Genomic DNA, 12,847 nt, shown 5'->3' with positions numbered 1-12,847 from the left:
TCAAAAAGGCATCATCAACGGAGGACTGGGAGCATCAATTTTTTAAACAATTGGGTCAAGAACTTTCATTCACCATTTTGATTCATCAATTAAAGCTGCAGCCCTAATTTTAAAATAAAGGGTGGCATTCAGCATAACATTAAATGCAGGCACAGAATGAGGTCCACTTGTGCAACAAGGCTCCCCCCCATAAGGCTGCATGTCCCTTACACCTTTTCTGAGGGTTTCCCCAGCCTTCCAGAGCAAATGGGGGGGGCACAGGGGCAAGAGGAAAGAAGTCCCAGGTGTGCAAGCAAACATCATTCCATGCATGTGACAACTTAGTTGAATATCACCTTTCATTTCCACCAATGAATAACCTTGAAGCCATCAGGAACTGAAGAAGTGTGCATGCACACTTCTTCAGGTATCTTAGACTTAGTTGGTCTTTAAGGTGCTACTGGAAGGAAAAAAAAATTTTTGTTTTGACTATGGCAGACCAACATGGCTACCTATCTGTAACAGGAACTGTAAAGGTTTTTGATATAAGCATGTTTATATTGGAAGTATTAATAATTATGTAGCAACCCTGCAAACAGTGACCTCTTCCAAGCTCAGGAAAATACAATCCAAAATGTTAACAATGAAGGCAAAAATTGTAACAAGTAATGAATATAAACAAAAACTGTCCTAAGCCTGTGTAAACAGTTGGTAGCTGGATGATGTGACAGTCTGTTGTGATGAAATGGCACTCCATGCAAACTAAATACAAATACATTATTTCAAAACACAAATTTCATCATAATTTGGGAATACATTGTCTCCCTGGAGACAAATCCCATTTGATAGCTGTTTGGATTATTAAGTTAACATGGTTACAACAGAAGCTATCACATTATTTCTCACTTCTCTCTCTCCTACCCCATATACGAAGCTGCCTTTATCAAGTCAGACCAGCAACCCATCTGCCCAATACTGTCTACTCCAGCTATGTCCACAGCATCTGGAGGTATCATGTTGGCTTACAACCATTATCCACGATCACTGGCCATGGTGGGTGGAGCCAATGGGTTGTAATCCAAAACACCTGGAGGGCCATGTTGGCTTTCCCTGGTCTACTGGAAGTGGTTTTTTAATGGCCACAGGCAGAAATCTTTCCCATCACCTGATGTCTAATCTTTTTAACCAAAGACCGAAACTGAGAAGCATGCAGAGTATGCACTCTAACAGTGAGAGTCCCCATTCTTTCTACCCTTACTGTATTGATTAAAAAAAAATGTTCTTAACATGATCTTATGCATGTTTGCTCCAAAGTAATTCTTACAGACTTCAGTGGTACTTATGCTCAAGGAAGTGGAGAGAATGGAATATCAAAATTGACTCAACTGCAACTTCCAAGTGCTTTCCGCCCACATGTGCAATGAAGAAGCAAGAGTGAGGCCAGTACTGTGAATTGCACAGCATGTTTTAAAACACAGCTAAACAACAAAAAGAGGGTACTCTGCTGGAAAGAGTCTACTTTTTCACACCCCAAATACAAAATTAGAGTAAGCAGAGGGATGTCACCATAAAATCAGAACTTTTGCAGTCAACTGTTCCAAGGGAAAACCAAGTACGTATTCAACAGCTAAGCCAGCATCCTCAGGGGCATTTCACCTGCTTTTGTGTTTTCTTTCTGTCAATCTGGCCTTGAGGTAAGGGAGAAATTGAGACTGCCTGGCCAAGGGGAAGACAGCAAGAGTTGTCCCCCACCCCTTCCAGAAACAACAATCCCAGAATCTGTTTCTTTTCTGTGACTCAACTGATTTAGAATGAAATAATTCACATCCCTGCCACCACCATTTAAGACAAAAGGAAACTTTCGGGTAGTTGCAGGTGGCAGAAATGAAGGAGCAACTGTCACAAGGAGGTAACAGGAAATATGAGCAGAATTATGGTTGCATGGGCAAATAAAAAGATTTTAAAAGTACAGACAAGTGTGCTGGGTAGCAGGACAAGATGGTAGCCAGTGTATACATTTTAGAAAGTTTCTGTGAGAGACATGACTGATTTTGGAAGTAGAAGGTGAGAAGACCTAGCTGTATCAATGAACGGCCCAAGAGAATATAGGCCGCCTTCTTATGCAGCCTTAGCTGGGAGTTAAGCCCCAAAAACATGGTAGGACTTTCTTCTAAGTAAACATTCATAAGTTGGCGCTGAAAAGAAGAGACCAACAGCTTTCTTTGCCTGCAGAAATACAGATCACTCACAGATAGGAGAAACCACTTTTAAGATGTCAAGATGATAAGTACACTCTCAGGGACTGCCTCATTGGTCATCAAGACCATGAACAGACCCTACATGGCTATTTATCTTAATGATTTGAAGGATTTAAGAGCCATGAGACAATGAAGAGGAGGCAACCAGGCTACTGAAGACCAGCAGAGATGTGTGCCACTCCTTGAAATGTCTCCTAATGTGAGAATAATCTAAAGTGACCTGTTTTAAAGTGGCAACAGTAACGTCTATCCCAAGTAAGACACAGGAGGAAAGCCTATTTTCATTCAGTCACATTCAGTGTGAAAAAGCTTGCAAAGAAATTTTGAATTAGTAAGAAACTAATTTAATGTGGAGTGTATGAAGACTCAGAGATTCAATTGGATCATTCAAATTACATTACTGAAGAGACATTATGACTTTATGCACTGAAAACTGCTCATCCCTACCAATTACATGGACGTGTTGAATAGTGACATTTCATGTGGTTTTCATTCCTCTTTCTGTAACAATGAGTGTAGTGGCAGCATTTACACTTAGGAAGGTCGCAATGCTTATTACATATTCCTAGCTGGAGCCTCCACTGAACACAATGGCCAGAACTGGATTATTTATATCATATATTGCTGAAATACGAATGAGATTTCTGGACACACATGCAACCACTTTGTGCAAGACAACAAACAAATTAGGAAGTTTTCAGTTAACTATGGCTTCCTATTTTGCCAAAGTAAGGGTTGCCTTTGAAGACTGTTCAGAAACTGCAATGGGCGCAGAATCTGGCAACCAAATTGCTGACCAGACAGTCTGAATATGTAACACCAGTTCTAGCACAACTGCACAGGCTTCTAATTAGTTTCCAGGATCAATTCAAGATGCTAGTTTTGACCTGTTAACCCTTATGCAGCACAGGACCCCAATAACTCAGGGGCCACCTCTCCTCACATAAACTAACACAGACTCTATGCTCATAATCTAAGGCCCTTCTCTATGTGTCTGGTCCGAGGGAAGTGAAGAGGGTAGCAACATGAGAACTGGGCTTCTTAGCAGTTGCCTCCCATTTACAGAACACTCTCCCCAGGAAAGCACACCTGGTGCCATCATTACCCACTTTTAGGCATCAGGCAAAAAACTCTTCTCCACTGGGCTTTTGACTTTTAATTATCTGTGCCCCCCTTCAGTGGAGTGGATGTCTTACTCCTTGGCTTTTACTCCAGTTCAGTTGTACGTTGCTGTCAGGGAATCAGGAGCAGGAGCACTGGGGAGAGAGGAATTGGAGAGCGAAGGGGAAGAATCCGAGGGCAGCGTAGGGGAGTATGACAGTGGCCCGAGAGATTCCATGAGCTTCTCCAGCGAATCAGAAGATTCCCAGAAGGGGGCGCCGATGGTCAGAGCAAGGGGGGTCCCAGGGGGGACGCACCAGAAACAAGGAGCCAGAGGGGAACCCCAAAGCAGCAGTGGAGGATCGGGACCAGTTTCCCCACCAGAGCGTAGTGGGGGGGAAGAGTCACATGTGTCAGGGCCAGCGTCTCCTCCGGAGGGGAGGGAGAGTAAGTCAGGGCTGACCACGCCTCCATCGGAGAGTGGGGGAATGGAGGGGAGGTCAGTTGCAGCTAGCCCACCCGAAGGGGGAAGCAGTGACAGCAGCAGTGAAACGGTTAGGAGGAAAACTGCTGGCTGGGCGCGCGCGCCAAGTTCAAATGTGCAGGCGCGCGGAACAGCAGGAGACCCGGATGGGGAACCAGCTCCTAAAGCCCGCCGGAGGGAGGGAGAAGGCTCAGGGGAATCAGCGTCAGAAGAGGCTAGAAAGGGCGAGACCCCGGCGGGCAGGCGGACCCAGAGGAGGAAGGAGCAGCGGAAAAGGTGGAGCAAGGCGAGGGTCTTAAATTGGTGTACAGGGGGAGGAGACTCAGAAGGGTCATCAGCGGTCTAAAGCTTGAGACGTGGGGCTGCGCGCTGCGGCTCTGGAAGTGAAACTGAACTTCAATAAAGACTTTTGTATTTAACAACAAAGCAGCGTTGGTCCTTTGTGAGCTGGGACCTTGGGCAGCCCTGACAGTTGCTTTTAATGTATGCTTTGAGTTGCTTTGAGTGACTGTTTTTTAAAAAGTGACCCATAAGTTCAAATCAGAATAACAGGCTTTCTAACAAGGTGGGTGCATGCACAACCATAAGGCTCCTTCCTATGCATTCATAAGCACAGATGTGAGACTATCCAAACATAGCCAGTGGATCTTGCTTTCAAGAAAACATGCACAGGATTGCTCTGCATTGACTTTGTAGTAAGCGACACGCCTACGTTTATGAAAAGCTTTTCTGTTACAGAAAAGAACATTAGCCACGATATAAAGTAATATACTATCAGTATATACAGTATTTTTAAGACAATCCATTTCATACCAAATCAATAGTAGAAATTGCAAAAGCAGCTAATTAAATGCATATTGCACATAGGAGAAATGGATCTAGTTTGTCTATTAACAGACAAAAGGGCACTTTTAATTTATTTAAAGAATATATGCTGATTTGTTTCTGCAAACCTAATTTTAAAACATTTAAGCCTTTCTGTTACCAAATATATATCTTTAAAAAATTAGTGGCACCAAATAAGATTTAGACTGACCTGAGTTCTTTTGAGATTGCTTCCTTTGTTTGACTCCTTGTTTGCAAGATTTTAAAACGGCAAGCAATTTATATTTGTTCAGATTTTTTTTCATGTAGATTGGCTTTTACTTTATAATGTGGGGACTCAGACTGCTCAGGATTCACTTAAAACTTTATGCCAGACAAAGAATCTTAGCCACAGAATTTGGATATTTGATTCTGGATATGTGAATTATGTGAACTTTCAGGTCTGTCATTTGGTAGGAATTATCAGTAGTTTTGTATGTATTTTGTCACTTGGTATTTCTATTATTCTTAATGATCCTGGGTATTAGGGCCATGCGAATTATAAATATCAGAACAATCTTAAATACATAATTGCATTGTTTGGTCTGACATTTATTTGAGGTTCAAATCAACACACACAACTGCCACTCACTTTAGAAAACATGCCTCCAACTAAAACCTAAGTGATCTGGTTGAAGACCTATTTTGATTCAGTCATACAGTGACTACAAAGAAATCTTGAATGGTAATCCACATTTTATGTATTGTATTGCTGCCATAGTTGAAACAAAATAAAAAAAATCCTTCCGGTAGCACCTTAGAGATCAACTAAGTTCGTTATTGGTATGAGCTTTCGTGTGCATGCACGCTTCTTCAGATACCATATCTTGCTGACTGTTTGTATAAAGCCTAAGAAGTAATAAGAATTTTACAGAGAAGATCCATGGTACATGGAAAGCCATTACCTTCTATATAAATCCCATCAAGGAAAACTGTGAACAACTAACTGACGAAGTGGTAAAGAAAAATATGTAGGAGCCAGATATATCAAAAATAAGGACCAAGGCAGATCTGCCATAGGGTGGCTAGGGAAGGATTGCCCATGCATTGACACCAGTAAAATCCTGCAACGAAAATGCTGCAGTGTTGAGTGCTTCTGTTCAGCCATTCCATTCTGCCACTCCATCATGTCCCACAGTCAGTTCACATTCTGCACCAAGTATGCTTAGACCTTAATTGTTTGAGGGCTTTTCCTTGCTTCATGGGAGGGGTTGGAGGAGACTAGACACACAGATGTCGGATCCCAACTAAAATAAAAGCTTGGATTTCTACATTGATTTCTACGGGCAGTTCTCCCATAGACATTTAAAAATAGCTTCTTATTGTGAACCAGGAAATGACCTACCCAAACAATGAGACTGTTTTCTATAACCTTTATTTATTTAGAACCACTGAGCTAGAAGAGACCTCAAAGGTCATCTGGTCCAAATCCCTACTGGTGCTGGAAAACCCATTGCTACAGCATACATCTTTGTGCTTCTTCCTTGACCCTCCTTTTCCAGTCATTCCATTTCCCTTCCCACCCATTTTTTCCTCTCTATGGTCAATCAGCATTCCATGGGCACTGGGCAAGCACAAGACTCACTGGGCTGTTTTTTGGAGGGGGATACACAAGTACTCAATCTCAGCTAATGTATTGGATTTCTTCATTTCATCTCTCTGAGCAGCTCTCAAATCCAGTTTTCAAATTTCCCTCACTCCTCAAGTCAGTCAGCATTCCATAGACATTCAGCATCTTCGGTCTTCATTAGATTGTTTTGGGAGGTGGAGAAGGGATGAGGGTTTTTTCTAAAGATTTGTTTATGCTTCTGCAAACCTTCGTTTCCCCAAATCTGTTCATACCTCCCTCTTCTGTGTTGTCATTTTGGCTATGTAAGCAAGAGCAGTCAAAGAACAGAATTGTAACTAAAATATAGGATTATGGCACAAATGAAAGTTATTTTCCTCATTCTTAAACAAGAACTGAAATAGAAAGGCACAGGTCAAACCATGCTATGCTTTGATCAGCCAAGTAGGTGACTGAGCAAGTGGGATGTTCCTCTCTTTAGAACTAAAGGCAAATACTGTATCAAAAGGTGGAGTAGTCCAATTTCACCTGAAGACAGAGCTAGATATATCCCAAGGCCCTCATATTATCTGGTGTCAAAAGTGATATAAAGTGTTACTCTTTTCTACCTCAAAAACCACTGATTTCTGCATGGGGTGAAATCAATTAGTAACAGCCAGATCCACAAAATCTGTTACCCAATAGGTTTTAGCAGATTTAGACCCTCCAATGTAGCCTCAATTTGACTGTGCTTCCAAGTCTCTAGGTGCTTCCAAGTTCTTCTAGATAAAAGGCACTAAAAGAATAAAGAAATAACCTTAAACTCAGAGAGAGTCAAGTCCAGACTCACTAGGATGCTCAACAATATACAAATCCCATTCTGCTTTAAATTAAAATACCACTAAGATTTGTGGTGCCCACTAATAACTGAATAACTTGATTAAACATTACAGTCCAGGTTATCACTTAGGTTAATCTTTTTAAAAATATATATATTTGAAGAATGTCACAAATTAATTACATAGCAAATTTTAAAAAATATATATTAAAGCAAGTGTTTAAAAAATTGCATGTGGCAATTTAAAGAGGCATCCATCACAACCTGGGCTGCTCAAACAGTTAAAAAATCTTTCTTACTAATAGAACTATTAGTTTGTTGATATGCTTGCTAAGTATCATTAATTTGGGGGGGGGGCATCAATGGATGGCATCTCTCTGCCACAAGGATGCGGAACTACTCCAGACTGGTGAACCAGATTATTATCCCCGCCCCGCCCCCTCTGCACAGGCCAAGTTTGACAGGTAGCTCACCTGTCAATTGCCTGGCATCGTAATAACACGAGGTGACCTTTTTTGCCTGCTATTTTGCACAGCACTTTGAGCAGGGCTTCTGAAAATATGACAATTGGCTGATTGTTGGATCTTCCAAAACCCAATTCAAAGCACCACAGAAAATAGCACTTTAGAATTCCTCAGAAGCCACACTGAGACTGCTAGCTTGCCCTGCACTGTGAAAGAGCCTTGGCAGGCGCTGCCCATGAGCTAATCAGTAACGCCTGCAAGCACCCCTTCTGCCAAGCCCCGCCCTTACCTGCCCCAGACCTGACATCATACATGACATCAGGTTAGGGCAGGTGGACGTGACTTAGTTGAAATAGCCTGATGGGCCAAATGTGAAAGGCCTGGCAGGCATAACTAGACCCACAGGCTGAAGGTTTCCCACTACTGCTCTATCACAGAATTGCAGAACACACAACCAGGACAAGAATTATGGCAAGGAAGGTTATACACCCCTGATCCTGATTTTTCCCTAGGAATGACTTATGTACAAACCCCAGCATGCATTACTGTGAACCTCACATTTGCCTTATGTATAGTTTTACCCTGAGAATTTTAATACAGCACTGTGAAATTTAAAACAATCTTGAAAATCAATATGTAACTTACGATGCAATCTAGGAGTTGGAAACCTGTGACCTTCCAGATGTTGTTGGATTTTGTAAATCACTTAGAGGTTTTATTTATAACCAAGCAGTATATAAATTCTGGTAAGCACATTCCGATTCAAATCAGCCCCAGCCAGCATGGCTGTTGTCAGGGATGATGGGAGGTGTGGTTCAGTAACATTATGCAGGGTCACAAGTTCTCCATCTCTCTTAGATGTGTCAAATAGGGTTTACTTCTGACTAGACACATACAGTACAGGATTGACTGTTACTGTCATGTTGTTCTAGGATTCCAAATAAATAATATAGCAACTCTAAAAAACCAACATTACATCTCTGCAAACTGATTAATTGTTTAAAAAAAATGTGTAATTCTAAAATTTGTGGTCAACTAACATTTCTTCCAAGAATACCTCAAAACTGATCAAAGAATCACCCACAGAATTATAAATGAACACTTCCAAGTCCTAATATGCTGTGTTGTCACACAGTTAAAAGTTATGTGGTCAACAAAGCTTTGATGAATGGGCTGCAACCTCTCAATGCTTTTTACATGAGAATAAGTAAAACATAGGCAATGTGTCTAGTATTTCTGAAATAAAGAAGTTTTGTAACACCAAAAGTATATTATCTAAAGCACCCAACATGGGCCAATTATATTCTACATTTTTACAAGTACTACTGACACTCAAGGCATTAAATTAAGACTGTTTACAACTTGAACCCGTGGCCCAGGTCCTCATAACTCATAACCAATCCAACAAAAAATACAAGAGCCTGATAAACATGTTGTGCTTGTTGCATGGTCCTTCAAGAACTGCAGGGCTGTCAGGCACCTGGCAGTCTGGTGAGCTTTTTTTGGCTTGGTTCTGAAGGCCGCCTCCTCCTCCTGTCCAACATTCTTACACATTTATTTGCTGTGACAAACATTTCAGAAATTAATGGATAAATATTCCATAAAATTTCTGCCAAACAAGAATCCTTACTACAAGGCCATATTATTGCATGGTCAGATAAAATCCCAAGCCAGTGTTTTTAGGACTGCAGCCTTGGGGGTGGGGAGGGACTTTTTCAGGTCCATAAAAAGGCAGCCAGATTAGAGTCTTATTATAAAATCCATGTCCTACAATGGAGCTAACCACAAAGTCCTTTTAAATACAAGCTATATCCATAAATACGAGTTCTTTGAAAGCAGCTGGATTAAAACAAATTTGAAGTTCTATTTGTAGTAGGTTTTACAATACCACACACATTTTGATTTAAACGATTCGAGAACTGATAGTTCACCAGGAAGTTCCATTAGCTATAGGCATAAAGAAATCAATCATTGTTCAGGTGTATGAAACAGCGGTGTATAAGATCAAATGGAACCACGGCCCTCGCCAATAGAAGGCACCCCTCATAAAAAAGGCAAAAAATATAAGAAAACCTGAAATAATATGAAGAGAGTCGATCCACATCCAATCACTTCTTAAAGTGAACAAAGTAAATCCATCCTTGACAAAAGCCACTGTGCAGATCCGAAGGATAACTACACAGAGGCATCTAGCAGAAGCATCAAGGAATACTTTGGGTTGGGAGGAAATGCAGAGAATCCACGGCTGGCTTTTTCTTCTAAATGGGAGGCGGAGGGTGGGCCTCTTCCCCGTGTGCGCGGAGGGGGGGGGAGAGGAGGGAGCCCGCAGGAAAGAAAGGCAGAGCCGCCCCCAGGCCTGCTCCGGCTCTGACACTTGGCGAGGGACCGGGAGGACTCCGAGGCGCCCGCCGAGAGATGCGGCGCCCCTGAAGGGAGAGAGGGAACCACGTACATTTGCACGAATCAATACTTACGGCTAACTTTCATGCTGCCGAAGGCCGAGGGCTGCTGCACCGGCTTGCAGCTTTCCGCGAAGGAGGTGGTTCTCGGCCGCCCGGACATGGTTCCTCGCCTCGCCGCCACCCCCCGCGCTCGCCGGATCAACTCCCCGGCGCTCCTCCTCCGGGGCCGAAAGGGAAGGCGCAAGGCGGCGGGCGGGCAGGTCCAGGCTCTCCCGCTCCCGCCCCAAAACGCCCACCCTCCAAAAGACGACCGGGGGGGCTCCCCCTCAGCAAGCCCGCCTCTGCCCCCTTATCGCGAGGGGGCCGCCATCCTCTGCCTTGGCGGCGCCGGGGCCCAACCCTGCCCGACCCAGTCGCCGCCCCCCCCCCGACGGCGAGAAGAGGAGCCGGCCTTGCTCGGGGGGAAGCCAGTCACATGAAGCGGCGGCGGCTGAGGGGAAAAAGAGGCGCCCCTTTCTTCTTCTTCTTCTTCTCCCCCCTCCGGGGTGGGGGCGCCGGGGAGAAAAGGGCGGACTCCGCCTGGCGGAGGAATACGAGAGGCGGGAGGAGAAGGCGATGCGGCGCCCGGTCCCCGAAGGCGTGTGCGGAGCTCCTGGCTGCCTTTCTTCTCCCCCTCAGCGCGGACACAGGCCGGGCCTGGCGCTGCTTCTCCTCATAGCGCCCTCCAGGCGGGCGAGCGGCGGCCGGAGGGGCGGCTGAGGCGGAGGGCGCTGCAGTGCGGCGGGCGGGCGGCGAGGGCGGCGGGGCGGGCCATGGCCATGGCGGCGGCGGCGCTGCTGCTGCTGCTCCTCCCGGCCCGGCCGGCTGAGGCGCCGCCTCTTCGCCCGAGCTCCTTTGTCCGCTGCGCGCTGTGGGGCCGTGGCGGTTCCTCCTTCGCTATTTGCTCCTGCGGCGGCGGCGGCGGCTTCCGTACTCTCCGCGCTGCTAGGGCTAGCCGCGCTTACGCAGCCTTCCTAAGTGCCCTTCGAGAATGCCGAAACGAGCGTCCCGTTCCGAAAGGCGCCGCTGCGCTTTCTTCCATACTACACCAAAAAAGGGGGAGGAGGGAGGGGAAGCAGCCTGCTCACGCTTACGCAACCCGGCTAAGTGTGCTCCGTGAATGCCAACCCGAACGGCCGAAGCTGGCGAGACCCGAAGGGATTCGGGCCGCCAATCCTCGAGAGCTGCCGCGGAATGCCCTCCCTCCTGGCACTACCTCGCCGCCAATGAGCGACGGCGACAGGAAACTTCCTCCGCTCCGCGAGGGCGGCCAATCACATACGAGCTACGAAAAGAAGCCAAGGGTGTACCCGTCCCTTCCCTTTCGGGATCCAATAGGAAGCCGCTGTCCCTAAATTGTCGCTGCGGCAGAGCCAATGAGACGACAGGATGTTTCCCACGACAGTGGGACGGGCCCGGAGACCGTCTGATGCAAAATGGGTGGGGCCTAAGGAAAGCGCGGCTCCACCCTGCGCAGCTCGCTCCGCGCGGAAGAAGGGAAAGGAAAAAGCCTCGCCCGGCTTGGGCGGAGACTCGGCTTTGGCTGGATTCAGATTGGCTCTTCGCGCCTGAAGTGCTCTTTTGTGATTGGGCGGCCGCGCTGAGGCGGCCTGGGAACGCCAACCGGCTTCCTTTCCGGCCCGCTGTGCGCCCCGATCTCGCCTCTGAGGCGCGCTCTGATTGGAGGAGCTGCCTGTCCTGTGACGGGCGCGGCCTCGCCTTTCTCTCTCGCCGGGCTCCCTTTGAGGGGCCGCAGTTCTTTCTTCGGCGAGGCGGGCTGGCGCCGCCCGGGAAACGGGCCGCAAATGGCAGCTGCAGTCCCGCCGTCGGAGGGCTGGGCGGGAGCCGAGGGGCGGCTGGGAGCCTCCTTGGCCCTCGGCGCCTCCTCAGAGCGGCCGGGCAGATGCGGCCCCCAAAAGAGAATTGCCATGAAGAATAAAATGTGTGGAGCACCTTTCGGCCGAAGATCTCAGGGCGGCTGACAGCAAAATAAAAACACAAAATACATAAGGAGAAGAAAAAACAAACCCAGAAGCACCTTTCCCACGGAAGCACACTTAAAAGGACATACAGTGGCACCTCGGGTTACAGACGCTTCAGGTTACAGATTCCACTAACTCAGAAATAGTGCTTCAGGTTAAGAACTTTGCTTCAGGATGAGAACAGAAATCGCATTGTGGCAGCGCGGCGGCAGCGGGAGCCCCCATTAGCTAAAGTGGTGCTTCAGGTTAAGAACAGCTTCAGGTTAAGAACGGACCTCCAGAACGAATTAAGTACTTAACCCGAGGTGCCACTGTATTATGTTAATCCAGGCCGGCCCTACCATGAGGCGGAGTGAGGCACTTGCCTCTGACAGGTGCTGAGGCAGTGGGAGTGGCCAGAGCGGCCGGCGGCAGGAGACCTGTGCTAGTCTGCTGCCCTCACGTGTGGAAAATGCTGTCCTTTCACCAGGCTGCTATATGTGCCTGGAAAGTTAAGTCCAGGCAAAGGCAACAGGTTGCGGCGCTCATCTGGCTTTCAGGCCGAGGGAGCCGGCGTTGGTCCACAGACAGCTTTCCGGGTCATGTGGCCAGCATGACTAAACTGCTTCTGGCGCAATGGGACACCATGACGGAAACCAGAGCGCATGGAAACGCTGTTTACCTTCCCGCCAGAGCGGTACCTATTTATCTACTTGCACTGGCATACTTTGGAACTGCTAGGTTGGCAGGAGCTGGGACCGAGCAAAGGGGGGTCACCCCATCACGCGGATTCGAACCGCCAACCATCTGATCGGCAAGCCCAAGAGGCTCAGTGGTTTAGAGAACACAGCGCCACCCGCGTATACAGTTTATACCATATACAGTAATGTGGAATCTGATCTAATGCAAGC

The 12,847-nt window shown here is 46.6% G+C and overlaps 1 protein-coding gene across 2 annotated transcripts in view; it reads right to left on the bottom strand.

Moving 5' to 3' along the window:
• Positions 1-11,166, bottom strand: part of GSK3B (glycogen synthase kinase 3 beta) — a 67,907-nt gene extending 56,741 nt beyond the window's left edge. The window contains exon 1 of one of the 2 annotated variants that reach the window (XM_083593669.1): positions 10,009-11,166. In XM_083593669.1, the coding sequence (XP_083449795.1) occupies positions 10,009-10,096 (88 nt within the window). In that variant the 5' untranslated portion in view covers positions 10,097-11,166. The remainder of the gene's footprint in view (positions 1-10,008) is intronic. The other variant, XM_083593670.1, reaches the window with a different exon arrangement.
• Between the last annotated feature and the right edge of the window lie 1,681 nt (positions 11,167-12,847).

This window comes from Podarcis filfolensis, assembly GCF_964270895.1.
Source record: "Podarcis filfolensis genome assembly, chromosome: 17".
Classification (NCBI taxonomy): domain Eukaryota; kingdom Metazoa; phylum Chordata; class Lepidosauria; order Squamata; family Lacertidae; genus Podarcis; species Podarcis filfolensis.
The sequence above is the reverse complement of the archived record's forward strand: the minus strand, read 5'-3'. Positions and strand labels throughout refer to the sequence as shown.